We start from the raw sequence: 25,021 nt of genomic DNA on the forward strand, positions 1-25,021 counted from the left end.
TAAAGATTGGGTCTAAAAGTCTCCCAACACCAGCATATTAATAAAGGAAAAGAATCTTTCCAATATGTTTTTATAGAATAATTCACTTTTCTGCCTGCTGAATTTAGATCTGGGTTACCTAATACTCTTCTTACCTGTTAAAAACGACTTAAAAAAAAATGGTGCATATGGAAGGAATTATTACAATCTAAAAGTAACAATCCAATATTAATTTTTATGAATGTGTTATAAATATGTCCAATTGCCTGAACTGGTAAACCGTACTAGATTGATAAAAGTCTAGATTTCAATTTACATGCTTGTGTAAACACAAGAAATTAGATGATGCCCCATTAAAATGATTTTTTTCCTGTAAATTATGCTCTGCAACTCCTTGACAGATGGTAAGACAGCCCTCTTTTCACATGAATTATACAATATAGTGGAAAAATGATTCTGAATTGCTTTTTAGGAAATAAAATTCTGTTAAGTTCTGCCCCTTTTTGGAAAAAATAAATCCTGTCTATAACTTGCCCTTTTGTTCAGAGGCTTCCAGAAAAGTGTTACTGCTTTGGTTTACTCAGGTTGTCAAATCATTTAAAAGGCAGATATACCATTGAAAAGGTCTCCTGCTAAGTGTTTTTATAACCATCAGCAGAGAAGCTGCAGGAGAACAGAACTTAAACCAGGTCTACAGTACGGATAGCTTTAAGATCTTCTCCCTCTCCTACAAACTGACAGATGTTCTCACCGCTGCAATAAAACCACTGGGTAGAGAGGAGATGAAAGGAGGGGCTTGAAACAGAACAATTCAGATGCAAATTCCTCCAAAACACTGCATTAAAACGTGGAGTTTGATCTGAACTTCACCCAACTTTAATTCTGTCTCGAGTTCCTTTTGTAAGTGGCATTTGGTCGTTGATTTTAATGTTTCTGAAGACAGAGAAAAAAATACTTACATTATGTGGCAGGGTTCATTTCTGTCTTTCAGACAGTGCCCATTTTCCCACTTCTTTTTGGTAGGAAATGAAGTTTTTATGAATTTTGAACCAGCATGTGTATTTTTGACTCCACACCAAGGTGCATCTAGAGTTAGCAAAGAGAAGTCTCTTAGAAGGTTTAACATTCTAAAGTACTTTTTAATGAACATTATCAAACTAATATATAACCTCTAAAATATAAGGCATGATTCAGCTTCAAACATAGCAAAAAGCAACAGAAAACTGTTCTAAGAAAAAGCACAAGATAAAATCTTGAACTGTACAAATTCTTAAATGCTTTATTAAGACTCACGTTTTTTTTTCCTACTAACGTTGGTGTATGGCATGCTTTTAAAAAAGACCTAACGCTAAAAGAAATTGTGTCATGAACACATTTCAGTTAAACTTCTATATTGCCTCTACTGAGTGTGAAACAGTGGCTTCCAATTCTGGGGTTATTCACTAACCTATTTCCTTAATTAAGAATTCTGATAGCTTACACGTTTCACAAGCATTGCACTTTTAATGAGCTCATTTACTTTTCACTACTCCCCAAGGAAATAAACCTGTTTTCTTCAGAATGGTTCAGTCTTGACTTCACTAAAAATGTCCACGTGTATAAGGAGACCATTGAGTTCCACAGGATAAAAATTACAGCTTTTAACTTTGTTTTAAGAGGCAAAAGATTTTGAAAATATTTGTACTAAACCAATTTGATTTAAATTTCTGCACTTTATTTAAAATGTATTGTAGAATTAAGCCATTACAAAGAAGACACTGTAATGGCTTAAAAAAAAAAAATTTGAATAGTTTTTGAAACCCTGAGGTAAAATGCTTAGTTAAGACTCCTTGTTTATTCAGTGAAATATTCAAAACTACAACTTTCTTAGTTACATCCCCTTTTAGGCTTTGTCAAACTTCTAAAATTGAAAAAACTGCATCAATATTTTTTTCATCAATTGATGACCCCCAAAGGTTTTCTGCAAAGTATAATTGTTGAGGTTGAATATGCTATTTTAAATATTTGTTCACTTTTCTCTAGCTCTTTTTTGGGATGGTTTAATATGAAAATTAAAGTTCTAAAAAACTTACCAGTCTCAATCATTAATTTTTCACTAGGTATTGATTTCAAAACTTCCAAATTAGCCTCAGTTTTCAGTGAGCTTAAAGACAGATTCATATGTACATATATAATTAAAAGGTGCATTTAATGAAGGATAACATTTTTCATATTATAAAGGTGTCTAAAACATCACAAAACTAATCCAAAATCGCAAAACAAACTTTGGCCATAATGGCAGTATACCACTATATTTGCACATTCCTAATAAACAAAAATTTTAACTTCCAAGGGCTGAAAGTCTTTTTAAAAGAAAGGATTTATTAGGTCATTGCTAGCAAGAAAAAGACCAGCTCCTGGGGCATGAAATCTAAACCAGCAGCACCTTCTTGGAGTTGAGCGTTTCACACCTCAAGTAGGGGTTGTGGTGGTGGGGCAGAAAGATGTAAGTCGTTTTGAAAGAATTTACATTGTCTATAGGTAAAGGGGTGGGAGAGGGTGAAACAGAGCCAGCTCTGGGACAGGCACAAAGCCTGCAAGGAACACGTGTCCACTCCTGTGGACTGGCTGTTGGCAACTGACTGGAAAGTTGAAGCAGCAGAGGCTCCTGGGGCTCGATGGCGCCTGGCTGTACTCTCTTAGATAATCGTGAAAACAGTCACCTGGAAGATAATCCAAAATTCCAACAGACATACAGGAAGGTGAGCTGTCTTGTCAGCTGGCCCTGTAGGTGTTACTGATTAATCCCTCTTGTCCGTCCTTCCACTACTGGGCCTGCTGTAACTAAATTTAGGACACCTCAGAATTTCTGTCACCATCGTACAGAATCCAGATTAAGATCTATTCCAACCAGATCCTGCCTCTGGGGGGAGGGGAGGGGGAGGTGATGGGTGGGACTGCACACGACAATAATTTTCTCTGTAGAGCTTAGCTTTAAGAGAGAATTCATTTGTTTCTGAGTAATGAGTGGTGTAGTCTAAGCTTTCTCTTTCAGTTAAAACTATCTTCCAGAAGTTTACAGAACATTTCTGCATTAGCAAAGCACCTTTTTTCTTTGCTTTTATAGGTTTTCCTTTTTGAATATCTATAGTATTAGTAGGATTTTAGGAGGGGGTAGGAGTGAAATGTGTGTCTAGTATGCCAAAAGTATTAGCCTTTTAATTAAGTGTTCTGTAGAAGGAAAAAAATTAGTATTTTCATTCATCTTAATACTTGGGTCAATATGAATAGTTTCTAAAATATGTTGATATGCTCAGTATTGAGGGGATGCAGAGTTTGCCACCCCAAAATAAGCCTCTTTGGGATACTGATTATTTTAAGCTGGTTCTTTTTTTAAAAGAGGAAAACTCTTTGGTCGTTCCTATAACTGCCTAAGAGAATTGAGATCAAGGACCAGCTCCAGGAAGAGAGCTATTATCCTAGGTACCCACCCTCTGAACTGACTGGACGGAGGGGGCAGCCAGGCTCCCCTCATCAGTCTTGTCTGTGCCCACTGTTACAGGTGGCCCAGCACACACACACTTACAGATATTCGCTTTCCAGCTCCATGGGAACGGCCTTCTGCCCTTCGTCGTCCCAAACCACAAACCCTCCCCATTCTTAAAGACGGCACATAAGGCTTAACTGCCTCATGTGTCCTCGGGCTCATACTCTTATGGAACCCCTATGTACACGTATGTAGTAAATCTGAACATTTTCTCTTGTTAATGTTTCACGTTAATTTGATTGTACAGCCCAGGCAGAACTTAGAAGGGTAGAAAGAAAATCTTTCTGCCACCACAGTTTGGATACTAAATTTAAAACTTCATCATATTACCAAATTATTTGCATATTTTTGATCTCATGAAATACTGTCTGATTGACTTAGTCTTTTCCTACATATATTCCATGTTTCTAAAAATTGATCTAAATACAGAAATATATACAAGAGGAAATATTTTTAAAGCCAGTATCTTTATTTAATAAAGTTTCTCACTTAAGGAAGAACAACTGTTTAATTCTGCAGTTAAATTTAAAACTTGCACATTTTCTTTGGGGAGGGGAGTTATAATTTAATCCTTAGAAAACAAAGACTATCATCAATAGTATAAAATAGATTGAATTATCATACCATGGAGACTCAGATTCAGACTACAATAAATTGAATTTCAAAATAAGAATAGAAATATTGACTTTAATTAGATAAATGACTAACCCATTAATTCTAGGTTAATGTAGGAAGAAAAAAGTTAAGTCTTTATAAACTCAAGATAATTTAGAATATCTAAGACAGACTTATGGTTCAAGTGGATGGAATAAAGGCCTTCTACCCCCTTATCTTGAAAATCACCCCAAAATAACAAGGAAAAAAAGAAATAGCATTTTGATGAAACTAGGAGACATTTCTAACCCCTAATCAAAACATACAGAAGAAAGCGGATGGACAAATGATAAATAAATAACGTGTGTTTACGTGCTAAGTGACTCAAGTGCTACGTGCCGCAGAAAGAGATACAAAAGCAAACCAATTCACCCAAGAAAATTCTAACGGCAAGAACCAGTACCTAGAAAGGCCAGGAAAGGCAGGGAACTGAATGGGGGATTGTTTGAAAAGTCGGGACAAGATGGGACTCCCAGATGACCTTCTGCTGAATTGGGCAGAGATGTTACTTTGGCCCCACCCAGGGGAAGGAAGAAGAGGGGGAGGGCAGGAGAGGGAGGAGGCGGGAAGTGTACAGTCTGGAGAACAAGCAGCACAGAGCAGGCATGGGACTGCACGTGGAGGCCAACAGCTGACCGAGCTGTGAGATCCTCTCCAACCCCACCCTGCTTCGGAACACAGGTACTTTGATGAACCCCACCCCCACTTCCCCAGCAGAGATCAGAGGAATCTGGAGAAACTGAACCAACCCAGAAGAATGTCTCCACAAGCTGACATTTAGGAACCCCTGGTGAAATGTCAGTTGGCCACCTGACTGGCCTGCCAGCTGATGGGCTATCTCACCACTGAGCTCCCAAACAGCTTGTTGTTTTCTCTTTTTAACTTCTTAAATATACAGGGAAGAATCGCCTGACATTTCAAGAAAGCTTTCATCATAATAGAGAACAAAACAAAAGAAAAAGGAGCTCAGAGAAAATAAAAGCATTTTTCGGCAAACAGAAAATAACTTTTAAAAACTATAATTCTATCTTTAGAAAGATGAGAAGATGCTACATCTGTCAAACAAGCTTATGACAGAAATAAAAGGGAGAGCTTTTAGAGGCTGAAGTATCATAAAACAGGTTGAAAAAAATAAAGGACTTTTTTGAAAACAGGCAAAGAAACAGAGATAGAAATCATAGAATAAAAAATTAAGATCAGAGTATCAATCTAGGAGGTCCAAAGAACAACAAAAAAAAAAATTGAAAAAATTTCCCAGGACTGACAAAGATGGACCTCTAGCTGGAAGGGGCTAGTAGAGAGCACATAACAAATGACAAAAAAAAAAAAAAAAATCAAAACATCTTTATGAAGTGTGACAATACCAGAGATAAAGAGCCAAAATCTACAGGAAAAAAACTTACAGGGAAAGGACTGGGCATCAGAACAGCAAATGACTTATCAACATTGGAACCTAGAAATGGAACGTTGTAAATTCTCAGTGAAAATGATTTTTAATCTAGAATTTTACTCCCAGAAAAACTATCAAGTGAAAGTTTTTTTTTTAACGCACTAACTTATCTAGGCAAAGTTTCAAGAGGGAAGAGTAGAATAAAACCATTTTCAAACATGTTCCATCAAAACAGAATACATGGGATCTAAACATAGGAATTCTATCACAGAAAAGACACTAGCTCAATCTGAAGCAGAAAGATGGAAGGGTCTGGAACGAATGGAACTATCAGATAATCTAGGCAGATCTCTTTATGTGGAAAAATAGAGAAAAGCATTTTAACGGAGCTATTGGAAAGTATGAGAAGGCTTAAAGTTTTGAAGCAAGCCAAGTAAATAAAAGTATGAGGAGAGTTACTCCAGGAGAATCAAAACAGTGGTACACCACACAGTTCAGCGTATGTAGACACAATAATGAAAACACCAAATATACATACAACCAAAAATTCTGAAATAACTACACTGAGAGAACTCTGGAGGATAATGCAGGTTGGGGAACAGTATGGGACATGTGAACTGAAATGCTCGTATGCCTTCATGAGAATAAAGGGAATGAATTTAAGAGTAGCAATGCATATTATGTGCAAATCTGGTGACAATTGCACTGTGGCTGCCTCTGGGAAAGCTGACTTTGGGGCAGAGAGCCTGCTGGGGAGACTGTGTTTGTTTATAAGTCTTTCAGGACTCCCAGACTTTTTAATCCATGTGCACATATTCCTCTGCAGTCATTTATAAATTAATCAGATAAACTATGGAAGACACATCGAGGACATTTAAATAAGTCTGAACTCTACAGCAAATAGATAATTTCATGATTCTCTTTTCCTAAGATTTTAATTAAAAAAAATAATATAATGAGAAAAGTGGTAATTTAAGGAAATGAAACACTAAAGAGGGAAAGCAATCTCATACTATTTTGTAATTTATTTAACGAGGTACGATGACATCCTGTCGCAACACATTGATGGAGGCTCACCAAATTTGGAAGAAAATGAATCTGTGTTGGGTGTATGCGGTTTTAATGTGAATGGTCAGAAAGGTCAGAGTGAGGAGTCAGAGAACACAGGATCTCACACATCGAGTTACTTTAAACCTGTTTCTTAGCTTCTCTAATCCTCAGTTACTTGACCTACAGAGATATATAAGATGATTATGTCACAGTATGACCTTTCCCCCATGGTCAGACGTCGCTCGTATACAACGCTTGGAACATGTATGTTTCAAAGGGATACAATAAACTGCACTGCTAGAGAAAGCTGGCTGCTGAGCTCACCACAAAACTGTTTTCCATTATTACAGCAAAGGGTAGTAGTTTTTAACATTCCAGCTTTAACCTGTAATAATTTAATTTCTTAAATAATTACTGAAATTCTCAGGCCAAGATCAATGCAAAATACAAACTTTAATAAAAATTAAATTGCAATTCACTGTAAAATAATTTAAGGAATCTGCTTAATATAAAAACTAAAAGCACAAAAAAAAAACAAAACAAGAACCTACCAACCATTAAATCCTATATAGAGATCCAAGTCAATCAAAGCAGCTGCGGCCTCCTTGGTGCCATCAAATGAATGCACCTAAGGACGTACAGGGACAGTTTTATTATAATAATCCTTTCTTTAAAATTCTAAATAACATTAATAAGATTTTCTAGGCAAAAATTGATGCATTAGGGTTTCTGGAGCACAAGGTTTCAAATGTGGTAGCCCCTACAATTTTTATTTTCAAATCAATTTTCACAATTATAACCTGTCGTCATCTCCAGTGACACGAGGAAAGAAGGAATTAGCTGGTTGCCTAAACTTTCTGTCTTTGTGGCTGTCTGCGTATGGGCATTACTGCATTTATATGTTATAGCGTGTACCTCCAGGAAGGGAGCTGGAGTAGGGAGCACATTCTTAGGCAAAGGCATGACAGCAAGTTAGAAATGCTATAAAACTATTTAAAATATATTTTAAAATATTCTATTTTTCTGTTAGAGGATACTTTTTACTAGAACAGAAATGATGTTTAAGAGGGAAGTTATAAGGTGATTTATGAAGAGGTTGGGAGAACATTGTTTAAAATATGTAAATCGTTATATTGCCAACAATATCAACTCAGCAGGCAAAACAAACAAACAAACAAAAAAAAAAACACTGAACTGGCGTTTCTCCTTCAAAGACATAGGGATTAAGGCATAGTTTTTCACAGTCTGGATGTATTTATGTAATCAAAACCAGTGAGTAACAATAGTAACACTCCTTTAAACACACCTAACCAGTGATGTCACATTGAGTCCAGAGAGATTGAAAACACTCAAGGTAACATGTTTGTCAACAATAAAGAAAAATGCATTACACAACTGCCCCAAAGGGTTTATTTTCTCCCTCAGCATTTCCAGCTGACTAGAAAACATGGTCTCTAAGAATATCAAGATAAGTCTTAAATGTGACTCTTCATAAACCATTTCAGAAAATTAGTTATTCTTTATTTGGCAATCTTTTTAATAAAAGTCAAACATTTAAAGTGGATTTGTTGTTGCCATTAATTTTTTAAAACTTGTCGAATCATCCAAGTAGATTCTTATTTAGAAATAGAGCAAGTGGGCTGGGAGTTAGAGCCTGAAGGTTATATATATATAAGTGCCACTAGTACTTCCAAGGACACTAATGAAAGCCTCTCTCAATTCCCAAGTACTGTTCCTAAAGGATGAATTATAGACAGGGTCAGTAAACTACAGATAAAAATGTGCACAGTAATATTAACACCTTAGCAATGCAGAAAATATGCATATCACTAGTACGTATGAAACATGAGACAGAGGCTAAAAATTTAAGAGAATATATACGAAACTGTCAAAGCAATGCAATGTGGGTATATAATTAGTGCACAGTGCTATTTCTCCTTTCCTTAGTAGGCATAGTATAATGATGTGGTTTTACATACCTAAATAACAGTTGTTTAGGCGGAGACCAGTGAGTCTCTCCTGAAATTATGTATGAAAATTTGTATATCTGACCATTTTTCTGAGGCAGATTGTCAAAGGAGTCCATGATCCAAAAATGATTAAAAATCACTGCTCTGAATACGTGAGTTAAGTGCTGGGCAGATAATACTTATAGGACATGTCTTAAGACAAACCTTAATAACCAAAAGGCTTTTGTGCAGCATATATTACAAACAACTCTTTTATACTTACTACTCCACCTACACACCGATCTCTATTTCTTTGCATTATGTCTGTGAATTAAAAACAGAGCAAACTTTTAGCAAATAGCTTCGTTTCTGCAAAACTTATATTCTAAATGATACTTTCGCTTACACTCACCTAAAAATTCAGCATGTGAGTTTCGACAGTGAAGAAACATGGGTAATTTTGTTTGTTCTGACAGTTCAAACTGTTTTTCAAAATATCTACATAATGTGAAAAAAAGATTTCCTTGTTAAAAATTTTATTTTAGCATGAGAAAAATAATTATGTCAAATGATTTTTTGTTAAAGGACTTTTATTCTCTAGAAATTTATAGGACGTAAATAGTAAATTCAGACATTTAAAATACATCAGGCTTAGTTTAGCTAAGGGCTTCTGTAACACACAACATCTGGAAAGGGATACATCATTTTCTGGGATTACAAAATTACCTCAGAAATGTTTGTTAGTTTTTCGATTATAACTACTGGGTAAATTAGGTAATACTTTACTACTGATCCTAGAAGTAAAGAGCTACAGTTTAGCAGGACGGGGGATGTTCCTCAAAATAATTACTTTTAACTAGCTTTCCAACCAAATCCCAGCAAACGAAACAGACGCCCTCCATAAGCTGTGGGATCCCTCCCGTGCACATGTGTTGGTGATGGAAATATTAGGTTGGTGCAAAATAATTGTGGTTTTTGCAATTTTTAACCTTTTAAACTGCAATTACTTTTGTACCAGCACGGCTGGCCCCTGGTCCTAAAAGCTGGCTGAGTGTCATCAGGAGTCAGCTCACCCAGTGAGAAGCCAAGCGGAGCTTTACACTCAGTGTTTTCTATGTTCTGTTCTTTAAGAAATTACTACCATTGAGCAAAAGGATTCCCTTAAAAACGAAAAAACTGAAATACTCTATTTTTCAGAAAAATGAAAATTACATGATAAAATGACAGCCTTGAATATTTTATTAAAAAGTTTTTCAGGTGTCATATACAATCATCTCATTTGATCCTTGAGCCCTAGCACAGGACAAGAGCTGGTGTCAGAAAGGGGTAGGACCTCGGAGGATCACAACATGTGGCAAACATGGAACCAGAATTTCTGTGCTCTAATTCCCAGTACCGACAAAGCGACCAAAAGTTGTGGCATTTCAAAGAAGCCTCTTCCTGGTGCCACAGTATTGTAACAATATCCAGAGGACACAATGGGGTGGGAGGGTTCTTTTGCTTTCCTTTTTTTAAGCACATTGCTCCCTCTCATTCTTATTAACGGTCAAGTAGTTTTTTTGTTTTTTTTAATTAAAGTTTATTGCGGTGACAATTGTTAGTAAAGTGACATAGATTTCAGGTGTACAATTCTGTAATACATTATCTATACCTCACATTGTGTGTTCACCCAGAGTCCGTTCTCTTTCCATCACCACATATTAGACCCCGTTTACCCTCTTCTAGAGTCCGTCTCCCCCGTTGCCCTCTGTTAACCCCGAAACTATTGTCTATGTCTACGAGTTTTTGTTCCTTAATCTGTTTGTCTTGTTCTTTTGTAGTTTTCAGTTTTATATACCACATATCAGTGAAATCATATGGTCCTCTACTTTTTCTGTCTGACTTATTTTGCTTAGCATTATAATCTCAAGATCCATCCATGTTGTCACAAATGGTACTATTTCATCTTTTCTTACCGCTGAACAGTACTCCATTGTGCATATATACAACTTCTTTATCCATTCATCTATTGAAGGACATTTTGGTTATTTCCATGTCTTGGCCACCGTAAATAAAGCTGCAGTGAACACTGGAGCACACCTGTCTTTATGGATAAATGTTTTCAAATATTTGGGGTAGATACCAGGAGAGGGATTGCTGGGTCATATGGTAATTCTATACGTAAATTTTTGAGGAACCTCCACACTGCCTTCCATAACGGCTGCACCAGTCTGCATTCCCACCAACAGTGGATGAGGGTTCCTTTTTCTCCACAGCCTCTCCAACACTTGTTACTATTTGTCTTGTTGATGATAGCCATTTTGACTGGGGTGAGGTGATATCTCATTGTGGTTTTTATTTGCATTTCTCTGATGATTAGTGATGTTGAGCATGTTTTCATATGTCTATTTGCCATTTGTATGTCCTCTTTGGAGAAATGTCTCTTCAGGTCGTCTGACCATTTTCCAGTTGGGTTATGTTTTGTTGTTGTTGAGTTGTATCAGTTCCTTGTATGTTTTGGATATTAGCCCCTTTTCGGAGGCGCTATTTGCAAAAATCTTCTCCCATTCAGTTGGTTGCCTCTTTATTTTGTTGATCGTTTCTTTTGCTGTGCAGAAGCTTTTCAAGTTTGATATAATCCCATTCATGTATTTTAGCTTTTACTTCCCTTGCTTTTGGAGTCAAATTCATAAAATGCTCTTTGAATCCAAGTTCCATAAGTTTAGTCCTGTTTTCTTCTATGCAGTTTATTGTTTCAGGTCTTATGCTTAAGTCTTTGATCCACTTTGAATTAATTTTGGAACATGGTGACAGATAGCTGTCCAGTTTCATTCTTTTGCACGTGGCTTTCCAATTCTCCCAGCACCATTTATTGAAGAGGCTGTCTTTTCTCCATTCTATGTTTTTTGCTTCTTTGTCAAAAATTATCTGTCCATATTTATGTGGGTTTATCTCTGGGTTCTCAATTCTATTCCATTGGTCTGTGTGTGTGTTTTTCTGCCAATACCATGCTGTTTTGATTATTGTTGCACTGTAGCACAAACTAAAGTCAGAGAGTATGATACCACCAGCATTGTTCTTTTTTCTTAGGATTGCTTTGGCTATTCAGGGTCTTTTGTGGTTCCACACAAATCTGATGATTTTTTGTTCTATTTCTTTAAAAAAAAAATGCCATTGGGATTTTGATGGGGATTGCATTATATCTGTATATTGCTTTGGGTACTACAGCCATTTTAACTATGTTGATTCTTCCAATCCATGAGCATGGAATGTCTTTCCATTTCTTTGTGTCTTCTTCAATTTCTTTTAAAAATGTCTTAACAGTTTTCAGCATAAAGGTCTTTCACATCATTAGTTAAGTTTATTCACAGGTATTTTATTATTTTTGTTGCAATTGCAAAAGGAATTTTTTTTTAATTTCTTTTTCTGAGATTTCATTGTTAGTATATAGGAATGCAATGGACTTTTGTATGTTGATTTTGTAGCCGGCAACTTTACTGTATTCGTTTACTGTTTCTAATAGGTGTAGTCTTTAGGGTTTTCTATATATAGCATCATGTCATCTGCAAAGAGAGACAATTTAACTTCATTACGAATTTGGATGCCTTTTATTTCTTTCTCTTGCTTGATTGCTCTGGCCATGACTTCCAACACTATGTTGAAAAGCAGAGGTGATAGGGAAAGCCCTGTTGTGTTCCTGAACGTAGAGCAAAGGGCTTCAGTTTTTCACCGTTAATTATATTAGCTGAGGGTCTGTCATATATGGCCTTTATTATGTTAAGGTATTTTCCTTCTATACCTATTTTATGAAGAGTTATAATCATAAATGGATGTTGTATCTTGTCAAACGCTTTTTCTGCATCAGTTGATATAATCATATGATTTTTGTCCTTCATTTTGTTTATATGATGTATCACATTGATGGATTTGCGTATGTTGAACCATCCTTGTACTCCTGGGATGAACCCCAGTTGGTCGTGATGAATGATCTTTTTAATGGGTTGTTGCATTCGATTTGCTAGAATTTTGTTTAGGATTTCTGCATCTGTATTCATCAGAGATATTGGTCTGTAGTTTTCTTTTTTTGTGTTATCCTTACCAGGTTTTGGTATCAGGGTAATATTGGCCTCATAAAATGAGTTAGGGAGTTTTGTCTCTTCTTCAATTTCTTGGAAGAGTTTGAGTAGGACAGGTATTAAATCCTCTTTGAAGGTTTGGTAGAATTCACTGGTGAAGCCATCTGGTCCCAGACTTTTGCTTTCGGGAAGGTTTCAGATGACTGATTCAATTTCTTTACAGGTGATTGGTCTATTTAGATTTTCCAATTCTTCGTGATTCAGCCTAGGAAGGCTATATGTTTCTAAGAACCTGTCCATTTCTTACAGGTTATTGAATTTCGTGGCATATAGTCCTTCATAGTCTTCTTGGATGATCCTTTGTATTTCTGTGGCATCCGTGATAACTTCCCTTCTTTCATTTCTGATTTTATTAGTATCTTTTCTCTTTTTATCTTAGTGAGTCTAGCCATGGGTTTGTCAATTTTATTAATCTTTTCAAAGAACAAGCTCTTTGTCACATTTTTTCTATTGTTTTTTTGTTCTCTATTTCCTTTAGTTCTGCTCTGAATTTTATTATTTCCTTTCTTCTGCAGACCTTGGGTTTCATTTGTTCTTCTTTTTGTAGTTCTTTAAGGTGTAACGTGAGGTTATTTATCTGGGAATTTTCTTGTTTCTTGAGAGGATGATATAAATTTCCCTCTGTAATCATATAAATTTCCCTCTTAAAACTACTTTCACTGCATCCCAAAAATTTTGGTAGGATGTATTTTCATTCTCATTTGTTTCTATGTATCTTTTGATCACTCCTCCTATTTCTTCTTTGATCCAGTCATTCTTTAAAAGTATGTTGTTTAATCTCCACATATTTGTGGTTTTTCCTGCTTTCTTTTTGCAGTTGATATCCAACTTCAAAGCCTTGTGATCAGCGAATATGCTTGGTATGATTTCAATCTTCTTAAATTTGTTGACGCTAGTTTTATGTCCCAATATATGGTCTATCCTTGAGAATGTTCCATGTACACTAGAAAAAAATGTATAGTTTGATGTTCTAGAATGAAGTGCTCTATAAACGTCAATTATGTCCATTTCATCTAATGTCATTTAGGGCTGCTATTTCTTTATTTTCTGTTTGGATGATGTATCTATAGCTGTCACTGATGTATTTAGGTGCCCTACTGTAATTGTTTTGGTCAATTTCTCCCTTTAGTTCTGTTAGTAGTTGCTTGGTATATTTCGGTGCTCCCTGATTGGGGGCATAAATATTGATGACTGCTATGTCTTCTTGTTGTATAGTCCCCTTTATCATTATGAAATATCCATCTTTGTCTCGTTACCTTTTTTTTTTTTTATCCTGAAGTCTGTTTCATCTGATATCAGTATGGCTACACATGATTTTCTCTGGATACCATTTGCTCGGAGTGTCAATTTCCACCCTTTCACTTTGAGTCTATGTTTGTCCTTGTAGCTGAGATGTGCCTCTTGGAGACAGCATACGGTTGGGTTTAGTTTTTTGATCCAATCTGCTACTCTGTGCCTTTTAATTGGTGAGTTCAGTCGATTTTCATTTTGGGTGATTATTGCTGTGTGAGAATTTCCTATCATTCTATCTTTGGTTTTCTAGTAAGATTGTGTCTCCATTGTTCTTTGCCTTTTTGTTGTTGTCTATTATTTCTGTGTCGTGGTATTCTATGATCTTTCCCTCTGTTTCTTCATTAAGTTGTATGTTTCAGTTCTGGATTTTTTTTTGAGTGGTTACCATTAAGTTTATGTAAAAGAAAGTTTCATATTTAGAGTATTCCATTTTCTTCAGCATGCTTACTTTCTCCATTCCCATATTCCGGTTCAGGCCTTTACTCTCTTCCCTCTTTTATGTTTTGGTTGTCACAAATTATCCCTATTTATGCTGGTCGAATAGCCTCCTTCAGTATTTCTTGTAGTGCAAGTCATGTGTTAGAAAATTCCCTCAGCTTCTGTATGTCTGGAAAGGTCTTTATTCCTCCTTCACATCTAAAGGATATCTTTGCTGGATACATTATTTTTGGCTCAATTTTTCTCTTTCAGTAGTTTGAATATTTGATTCCAGTCCCTCCTGGCTTGTAGTTTCTGCTGAAAAAATCTGATGATAATCTAATGGGCTTTCCTTTGTAGGTTACCGTCTTCTTTTCCCTGGCTGCCTTGAGGATTCTTTGTCATTAATTTTTGACGGCTTCAATACAATGTGCCTTGGAGAAGACCTGTTGGGGTTGAGGTAATTAGGTGTTCTATTTGCTTCTTGGATTCGAGGATCCAGTTATTTCCACAAGTTTGGGAAGTTCTCGTCAACTATTTTTTTGAGTACCCTCTGTTCCCTTCTCTCTTTCTTCTCTTTCTGGTATGCCCATTATTCTTGTATTGCTCTTTCTGATGGAATCAGAAAGTTCTTGTAGAGTTCTTTCATTTCTTTTTAAGTCTCAGGTCTCTTTCTTCTTCCATCCGTGTCATTTCCAGATTTCTATCTCCAATGTCACTGATTCTTTCCTCCATCTGGTCAACTCTACTACCTAAGCTGGCTATTTCATTCTTCATTTCTTATATTGAGTTCTTAATCTCCAGAAATTCTATTTGGTTCTTTTTTAAAATTTCAATCTCTTTGGTAAAATGTTCATCTTGTTCTTTGGTTGTGTTTCTGAGTTCATTAAACTGCCTTTCTGTGTTTTCTTGCATTTTGTTGAGTTTTTTCAGAACTGCAATCTTGAATTCTCTGTCATTTAAGTCACATATTTCCGTATCTTTAAGTTCATTTTCTGGAGACTTTTCACTTTCTTTCTGAGCTGTCTTGTTGCCTTGGTTATTCATGGCAATTAATGATTTATTATTTCTCTTCCTAGACATCTACAGGAGTGGGTTCTGCAACAGGTTGATAGGAAGAGGTCTTTCTTTTGTTTTTCAGTACGTGTCGGTAGAATGTTTTATTTTCTCTCCGACTGCAGCCTTTTATTCTCTCTCACACTGTAGTGTTATGTTTTCTCTGCACTATTCTGGCTTCTCATACAATGGGGGGGATTCCCTGGAAGGTGGACTTCTCCTCTGTGAACAGTTCACCTGGATCATATGGCACTGCCTCTGTGGGAGGATGTGGAGAGCTTCTGAAGTTCCAAAGCTCTTCCTGCACCAGATTCAGAGTCCGTGTGTTTCAGCAGTTCTGTTTGTTTCAGCAGTTCTGTTTATTCCTGCAGGGATCTGCCCAGATAGGTGGGGACGGGGTGGGGTGGGTTATGAGAGTTGGCCCAGAGCAATGGCAGCAACCACCACCACAGCCGGTCCTGCTTCCACGGCTCTCTCACCCCTTTTGCCGGAACTAGCTGGGCTGCGAGTCCGTGTCTGCGGACCACAGTTCTTAGAACTGCAAATATTCTGTTCTGTGGATCTGACACTGCCACTGTTCTGCTTCTAGCACTGGGTGGATGGGAGTGGGGCGAGCTCTGGGAGGGTAGGGAGGGTAGGGAAGGGGCAGCTAGGCTCAGTGCCTCAGGCTTCCGTTCTCTACTCAGCTGTGAGGGCTTAAACAACCGTTTTCAGCCTTCTTCCCTCAGCCTTTCCTCCGACGTCTCTGCCATGAGCATTGGGTTCAGCCATGTTATATGCTGTCTCCTCAGCCCTGTGGGCCATAAACGGAGCCCTAGCAGTCCAAGTTCTTTCCTCTCCCGCAGCTGCAGTAGTTCCAGGATGCAGCGAGCTCGGATCACTGAGCTAAGTCTGTGCCCTGCACCTGCGTGTCCCTGTCTCCACACTTCTCCCTTCCCTCTTCGCCGCTTGGGCAATCTGCCCACCTTTAGGTGATTTCAGTAGTGGACCTCTTCGTCTTGTCTGTCTGCTGCTCAGGGAGTCCTTTGTGGAGTTACAATTGTTCAATTCGTTGTAAATTCCAGGGGAGATTTGAAGAGGGTCACCTCATGCTGCCATTTTTATGCCATCATGGTCAAGTAGTTTTAAGTGAAACCAGGAGTTACAGACAACAGGCGTCTTATTTTCTAAGGGGTTTATGTCTTCTAGGCTCCTTAATTTTGGGGAACAATTTCTGTGTTTAACTCAAATCTCTTTTGCAGTATTTTCCTACATCTTGTCTCCTGAAGTACAGCAAAACTATTTTCCTGGAGTACCACTTTGCACTCTCGAAAAGGCTAAATTTGAAAATTAGAAATATACTTTGTAAAGAAATTGTCTTCCTAAAATTGGTGGTCTGTGTCTTTAGTACCCAATGTTTAGGTTATTAAACCACCTTTTCAGATTCTGCCGGACTAGAAAAAGCAAAAGTATTTTTAGTTAAAGTAGGAATCTCATAGTGTAGGAAATATAAGCAAAACTTGGGAGAAAAAGATTTTAATCATTACTACTATTTCAATAAGCTCTAAAGTAATTCAAATGTCAGCAATTAAGTGTGTTCCAGCCATTATGTAAACTTTACTATGTATCTGGCTTCTGACTACACACAGCAGGCAGTACTCTCCACTTTTTGTGTTCGCCCCTGTAAACTGAGAATTTTTTTCATGCACAATTCTGTGAACAAAGCCACATGACCAAGTTGCAGATTTACAGAACCTAATGATCAGCCTGGAAATTTGCTTTCCTATCCAAGAGCAGGCAAAAGTACAATTTATGAAAATACCAGATGCTCAAGCAACGTGTGTACAGAATTTATATTATTTTACAAAGGAAAGGTCCATGTGCTCAAGCTACACAGGTAACATAAGGAAGCCATGTGGTAAAAAATGATCCCTAATGATACAAATGGAGGACAACTGGTAATTAACATCAAATGATTAGTTTTAAAGGGAAAAAAAAACCCACCATGGTAATTAGAAATAACAATGTAAGTCAAAGGGCAGGGACTGGCACTTATTAAGGGATTTCTCTGCTTTTATTTATGATTTTTTTTTGTAAGTTCATAAATGAAAATCATTCGTGAAGTTAAGATTTGCTCATTTTGGCAAAGCTATAATTTGATTCTGATGGTATTATTGCTTCTTATAGTTTAGGGTCAACAATTAACCAAGGACAAAGGCTTGAAAAGTTTGGCTTCAGAATGACAGCTTTTATTAATTAGAATTGAGGCGAATCAGAAGGACCCACTGCGTTACACCAGTGTACCTCACCCCAGGGTGGTAATCCCTCCTCTAAACTGGCTGATGGCAAAGATGGCCTTAATCTCTCATATCTGAGGTCCCTTAAGTCCCCAAACATTTATTCTGAAATTCTGTCTGATGTTTGATTTAAAAAACAAAAAAAGACCTGCACAGCATTAACACTTTAACACCCCCAGAACAATGCCCAAAGGCAATTCTTCCCATTCAAGTGAACGGAGCTCTAACTTGCCATCAGGAGAGTAGCACAGGGAGGAGAAACTGGAAATCCAGGGTAGGTTTAAAGGATAACCATACTGAGGAGGCACTTGGTAACCATTTACTGAATGGAGGTGGAACTCTGTATAACAGATTAGCACCTGTGTAATTGGCATGTGCGTTAAAGCATAAACTACAGCCTGCTATATATACTGTTTTAAGTTCTGATCTTAAGATGGTCAAGTATCCTCACGCAGTAAAACAGAACTGATACTATCAATGTTTTAACACAAACAATCGAGTTTAAAGTTATTTACATTGCATTTTGGAATTGGTATTAACGTATCTGGGTGGAAAGTCACATGGGCAAAGGAAGGTATCTTGAGCGACTCTGCCACTGTCCTTGATTGTCACTGCACAGTCTTTGCCTCACGTTGCTCCTCGTGGCAGAACCAGGCACTAAAGTGGAAGAATTATGATGTGTGGGTTTAACCTAAGAAACTATTCTGGACAACTGTTCTTCTACTTAAATGTGAATATGTGAACTGTTAAGGTTAAGTGAACTGACCTACATGATATTCAGGAGAGGTATGAGATTTAGTGACCCTATCAGTCATCCCAGGAATGTCCCTGCAAAACACAACAGGTAAGCTGTCCTGACTGTACTGCTCTCAAAGGCTTATATAAATGAGAGGACTGAGACTCCACGGGACATTACTGTAGCCCATCCTATGGCACCTGGTTGCGGACCTTCACACTCCAGGACTTCTGGAACTTGAAGTCTGGGGTACGACAGACTCACTAGTCAATCTGTTCCTACAGGCATTTTCACCTGGGATGGACATGGGATTGTGTTGGTGGCTGAGTCAGGAAGGGAGGGGACCAAGTACACTTTTGGCATGTATTATATAATTCGAAAGATCCCTTCAGACCATCAAGTCACTGGCTTAACCATGATCGTATGACAAGGTGGTTAATTATTAACTATTATGACAGAGCTTTTAAGAGAGAACTTGATCCAGACTCTTCCTTCATGTATAAGCAACTAAGCAGACGGAGGGTTGTGTATTCTTAAATAGCTCTAGGAATTAGATATTACACCTTATTCATATTTTTTGTCTACTGAGTTCCTAGCAGTTTCTCGCACATATTACTCTATAAGTATGTTGAACGACTGAATAACTAAGTTATTATCATCTTGATAATTAAGACAGTTTTTGAAATTCAACAAAATGCTCATGTCTTAAATTAAGCCTATGACCTAATTTTTCTTTTCAGCTTGTAACACTACCCACCTGTATGTCAGGAGCTCCAACTAAAAACTATGGCAATAGTGTGTAGGAAGTCCCCAAGGCTTGTGAACTTTAGAGTTTTTTAAGAAGCCACCACTCTCAACATAGCTCCTATGAAAGGATTCTCCTGTTCCAAAGTGCCTAGCAAGAGTAAAATATGTTTTCCTAGCTTTGGTGATTGACACTATAATCTCTTTTTAATATCCCTTCCTCTTAAATCACATGCCCCACAAAACAATTTAATTCATTTCACTGGAATGGTTCAAGTGTGAATGCATTTATTAAGCAAACAAAAAAACAACAAAAAAAATCTTCGTTGTGTGAAACTCATCCCTTATTTCTACCATTAAAATCAAATTAGATGGTTTATCAAGCAGGGAACTATGTTTCTATCCCTTATGAATTACATGTAAGTACACATAGAATTTGTTTCACTTAATTTTTGATATACAAAGGGAAAAACAAAAGATCCTGATGCTTAATCCAACTACATACTGAACTGATAAACAAACAAACACTATTTAAAAAACCACCCTTAAGATTTTACAATAATTCTAAAGTCAACCAATTTCCTTACTTGAGCTGAGTATCTCTGGGACAAAACTGTAGTCGGTCAAAATCTTTAAAAGATAAAAAAGAATCAATTACCACTCATGTCTTGTACAGAACAAATCAATTATTTTCAAGGTCACTGTAATAGGGCTAGGGTGGCGCTTACCGAGTCCACATTCCCCTATTGCTACAACTTTCCCCTTGTTGTTTTCAGCAAGATTTAGCAACTCCATTAAGTAAAGATCGGGATTATTCTTTTCAAATTCATCACATCTTGTAGGATGACATCCAACGGTACTGAAAAACATATCTAGCACAAAATAATGTCTTAGGATTATTTTCAAAATACTTTTTTCATATTTATATGTAATATACATACATGAGAGAACATCAATTTCAACTAGTTGATGTTTAACAATAGCCATCAACTATTCAAACAGCCAGCACTGCATTAGGTTAATCACGTAAAATTTATGGAATATCTTAACAAAGTAGAAAATGAAAACTGCCTTAATGCATTGGCAAAAATAATTAATGCAACTCTTTCCAAAGCTTGGTATTTACTGAGCCTGGTAAAATGGAAAATGAAACAATTTCCTGGAGAATGAAATGTCATAACCTAATTTTAAATCTTCTATATTCACTGTTCATGTAGCTGTCCAATTCCATGTATTTACTGTAACAGTTAAAATGCACTCCTTCCCCTTACACAGGGTGACTTAAAGAGGTGGAAAGGGGATTTGTTTTCCTAATAGAAAAATAAAGCTCACGTATTTGGAGGCCATACTTTGACATCTCTAGTCGTATGGAACACAAATGTGAAGTCCCACAGGGCTTTTGAGTGGCTTAAGGTGCCCCTTGCATGCGGACCCAGGGGAGAAGTATGGAGCCCCCCTAAGGCTCTCATGCAGAGGTTTACAGATAAAGGGAGGCAGAGTTTTTCAAGCAGAGAGGACACAGGTACATGGAGAGGAGTGGAAGAGGGCTGACATCTGGGGTCCCAGAAGTTTTAAAAAACATCTGTTTAGGGGTGAAAAGGATAGAAGACAATATTCTTATGTACTTCACAAGCTCTGGGAAGAGGACTACCGTTATGACCTTAATCACTAAAAAAAAGTATCAGTGGATCCTACCACAAAAAATAGCTTTTATAATAAGTCAGTTGGTATTTTGGAAAAATAACATGGGATGCCTTGTTCTTCAGTGTCTAGCAGATGAAGTACGCCCCCCAGACCCCCTCAAAGAGTTAACTAAATGAATGCCAGATCAAGGAGGTGTTTTATATAATTAGGATTCCTTTAATTGCAAAACTAAAGATTTCAAATAAATGCAGAATGTAGGAGCATAAAGCAAGCATCTGAGCCTTGTAGAATGGAAAATGTATCACATGGAATATGTATCATATTATTACTTGCATTCCTGGGGCCTTGCACAGTATCTGGTCTGTGTAATAAATATTTAATAAATGATTTTTCACAGCTTAAGTTAAAAAAGAATAAAAAGCAACTCATCTTAAACACATTATAATATACATACAAAAATTCTACATCAGGCATATTTGAGGTTTAATTGTATAACCTTACAATCTCATTAACCTTAATTCTCATTAACCTGGTGACCTTCATTCCCATTAACTGGAATCTTACAATAATCCTTATTAAGTATAATGAGAGTGTTTTATCAAGCATTTAGTATACCAATGGGCACTTTGAATTTTTCCATCATAATCATAGCCCATTGAAATTAGTCTATTTTCCTGCTGTTTTAACAGTCATGATCCATTGTATTGTACCTGAAGCAGTTCAGGAAAGACTTCTTCAAAATAACTTAATTCATACTTTTTTTTTTGGTAAAAGTAATATGTGGATACCATTTGTTTGTGCCAAATGCAGTGCATCTTTACTGTCTTGTAGATTTCCGCCTGTAATCATAAACTGAAATAGAAAGAAATAAAATAAGCCCACTTCAACAGGGTATCAGTAACACTTTCCCAAACATACCTTCCTGCTGCTTTTTTCCAGAATGCTCTTCTCTCTTAGAGCATCGTACACCCACCCTTCCTTTAAAATCCACTGAAAGATCACCTCTGATGTAGAGTGTTCCATCTTTCCCTCTCCAAGTGCACCCACAGACACACAATACACAGAATTCGTCAACCCTTGCTATTAACATGTATTCACATGTCTGTCTTTCCTATTCTATTAGACCATGAGTTCTTGACAACAGAGATCACAGTGCTTGCGAAACGTTGCAAAAGACTGAATAAAAGGCTCTCTAAATTTAGAATTCTGTTAATCTAAATCAGTGATTCAGTAGCGTCGATTATTTCAACAGCTCTCTAAGTGTGGTGCTGGAACCCCCGGGATGAGATCAAAATGATTTTCATAATACTAAGATGCTATCTGCTTTTTTCACTGTCACTCGATCACGTCACGCGTGTGCAATGAGGAATTCCAAAGGCTACGTGGTGTGTAATATCATGACAGACTGACTGCAGAACCAGTATTTGACATTCAGCAGTCTTCTATCAAGCCAGACATTAAAGAGATATAAAAAAATGTAGAACAATTCCACTCATGTCACTAAATTTTTTGGTTCGGAAAATAGTTATTTTTCATAAAAATATGATCTTTATGTGATATACTGATTTACTATTATTTTTAAATGAATTAATAGATATTTTAAACTTTTCTGCTTTCCTTTCTCATATGGTACATAGGAACAGATAAAACCCACATAAAACAAAAGCTCTTTGGAGCAATCAATAATATTAAAAAACATGAGGGGTTCGGAGACCAAGAGCTTGAGAATCACTGGGTTCAGTGTGTACTGATGACTTCTTTGTAGAGAAATACATGGCTCCTGGCGAAGACGCATACTTCTAGAGACAGCCATTAGGGTCCACTGGCTGGCAGAATACCATGTTTGCAAATCTGTGAAAAGGAAAATGCCACCCAAAGTGCGATGTGTTGATGGTGATGACTGAGGAAGTGCTGCCTAAGTGCACATTCTTCTGCAGAAGGGACTGAAGCACAAAGATGCACATTTTAAAAGCTTACTTCAAGAGGGTCACTGAGCTAAAATGAAGAATTCATTCTAGGTACATACCTAAAGAGAAAACATACAAAGCATAGGAGGAAGTCCAAATGATAAACAGACATTTTCACATAGCAACTTAAACTTGTAACATGACAGACACTGAGTATCTATTCAGGGAATGCAGAGCCATAATTAAATCCTCAACTGCCTATAAAACATAGGGTATAAGATATTAACAAAAATATTGGGAAAATTTTGTTTACTTATACTACTTAACTCTTTAATACAAGACTAGGTGCCCAAATCCAGAATTTCAATTATGTAAAACAGTTTCTAATCAAGTCTACCTTATATTTTATCTGTAACTTTTCCAGATAGATGAAAAAAGTTAAGGGCAAGACTAGAGGACATAATTTCGTCTCCCACGTTGATAAGATGATGGCAGCTTCCACCATAAACATAGTGGATTGTATACTTCATGCCTGATACAAGAGATACAGTACCAAATGCTTTGCATTCCATTTTTATTTAACCCTCACAACAATTCTATTAATTAGGTACTATTATCACTCTCCAAGTACGGATAAGAAAACTGAAGTCTGTTACAGAGGTGAAGCATGCCGGCTTACAAAGCTACGAAGAATGAAGCTGGCGTTGGAAGTCAGGTTTGTGATGCCATAACCTGGCTTCCAACCACTACAATTAACTGCAAAATACTGAATTCAATTTCAATTTGGAACCACGTCCAAGTAAATTTCACTTCAGTCCTGTCCTTCCTAAACCCCTGTGTGTGTGTGTGTGACTGGAAATGTTAAGCTTAAACTATTCATGGCTAACACGTGAAAATTTAGGAGCTTGGTATTTCCAAGTTTGCAGAAAAGCATTTTATAAAATGATTTACCAAGCAGAGAATGACTACACAATGAGAAATTAATGTTGTAACTTTCATCCTTTATTACAATAACATACAATTTTAGAGTTGGAGACTGCAGAACTCATTTAGTCAGCAGTCTAACTTTTTAAAATGAAGTTATTCAACTTAGAAGCAGTAGCCAAGTGTCCTGATACCACACAATGGAATTTAATCTTATTTCTTGTGTGCATGGGTGTACTAATGTGCTATTTTTAAGAAATACTAATTTTTAAAAATATCTATTCAAAGAATTTGGCACTGAGCTAATATTCATTTGCTCAAAACTCTCTAAAAAGTAGTAGGAATTTTCCTGATAATCAAATTATTATTGTGAAAATTAAAATGTCCTCCCAGTTATTTGAAATGGTATACCCACACTATAAAAACTAGACTTGGTGACAGATTCATGTCTTTTTGATAATTGCTTAACTCTAGTAAGTGCTAAAGTATGTTATAAAATGTAGTAAGAGTTGCCTCTTCAGAGAAGCCTGGTAATTCAGATAGGCTCAAAAAAACTGCAAAGAGACTTTGCCATTACCATGCTTCTGATCATATGGGAGGACTACCCACGAGGTCATTTAAACTGTTTGAACAGAATATGTGGATATATTTTATTTCATTAACTTGCTAACATTACATATTGATATTATCAAAAAATGCCAATTGTTCCATTGGTTCTTTCCCTTCTATTCTGCAGTATTTTAACCAAAATTTAGTTTTTAAAAAAATCTCAAGAGTAATAAAAACTAGATGTTACCTTTTTAACACCAATCTGGACAGCTCTCTGTATTACATCCTGTAAATCATCTGTAAAAGACGAACCCTTCAATAAGGAAACCTGGTAAATAAAAATCCATTTACCTACAGAATCACATTTACTAAATCAAAATCAAATTAATAATATTTAATGAGCACTTTCTTATAATAGAGCTAGTGATAACCTTAAAAAAAAGGAAAGAAATCGGTATAAGCAAACTAGATGAAGAGGTATCCTTTTAATTGTATTTTTATTCTGCTGATTAAAAGGAGAAAAAGTGACAAAAATCAGGAAGTTCAAAGAAAGATGAATTTGCTCACTACAATTTAAGTCACTTGCCTTGAATTTCAAACCTGTTGGCACTGTATTTTTTTTAATAAAAATAAAGGACAATTATTAAGATTATTTGTACTAGGGCTTTTCAGAGCACACCTGCAATGCCTCCCAAAACACAATATAACATCTATTTGTAAATCTTAGTTAATGCTATATTTCTGTAATTACCATTCCCATTGAGAAAAGGTAATTTCCGTGACAGTTGTTTTTTGCTCTTTCCCAAAATTCA

The 25,021-nt window shown here is 36.6% G+C and overlaps 1 protein-coding gene across 12 annotated transcripts in view; it reads right to left on the bottom strand.

The window, feature by feature from the left end:
- TATDN1 (TatD DNase domain containing 1) overlaps positions 1 to 25,021 on the bottom strand; it is a 35,178-nt gene that overhangs the window by 2,806 nt on the left and 7,351 nt on the right. For 5 of the 12 annotated variants that reach the window (XM_033126877.1, XM_033126879.1, XM_033126880.1 and 2 more), the window contains exons 3-11: positions 24,457 to 24,506; positions 21,618 to 21,681; positions 19,914 to 20,057; positions 19,773 to 19,815; positions 8,961 to 9,046; positions 8,832 to 8,872; positions 7,151 to 7,227; positions 2,052 to 2,122; positions 939 to 1,065 (exon numbers count right to left, since the gene is read on the bottom strand). In XM_033126877.1, coding sequence (XP_032982768.1) covers positions 939 to 1,065; positions 2,052 to 2,122; positions 7,151 to 7,227; positions 8,832 to 8,872; positions 8,961 to 9,046; positions 19,773 to 19,815; positions 19,914 to 20,057; positions 21,618 to 21,681; positions 24,457 to 24,506 — 703 coding nt within the window. Of the gene's footprint in view, positions 1 to 938; positions 1,066 to 2,051; positions 2,123 to 5,310; positions 5,613 to 7,150; positions 7,228 to 8,831; positions 8,873 to 8,960; positions 9,047 to 17,554; positions 18,046 to 19,772; positions 19,816 to 19,913; positions 20,058 to 21,539; positions 21,682 to 24,456; positions 24,507 to 25,021 lie in introns of those variants that run through there. The other 7 variants (XR_004425013.1, XM_033126882.1, XM_033126886.1 and 4 more) reach the window with 7 other exon arrangements.

Source organism: Rhinolophus ferrumequinum, chromosome 14 (genome assembly GCF_004115265.2).
Source record: "Rhinolophus ferrumequinum isolate MPI-CBG mRhiFer1 chromosome 14, mRhiFer1_v1.p, whole genome shotgun sequence".
Lineage (NCBI taxonomy): Eukaryota > Metazoa > Chordata > Mammalia > Chiroptera > Rhinolophidae > Rhinolophus > Rhinolophus ferrumequinum.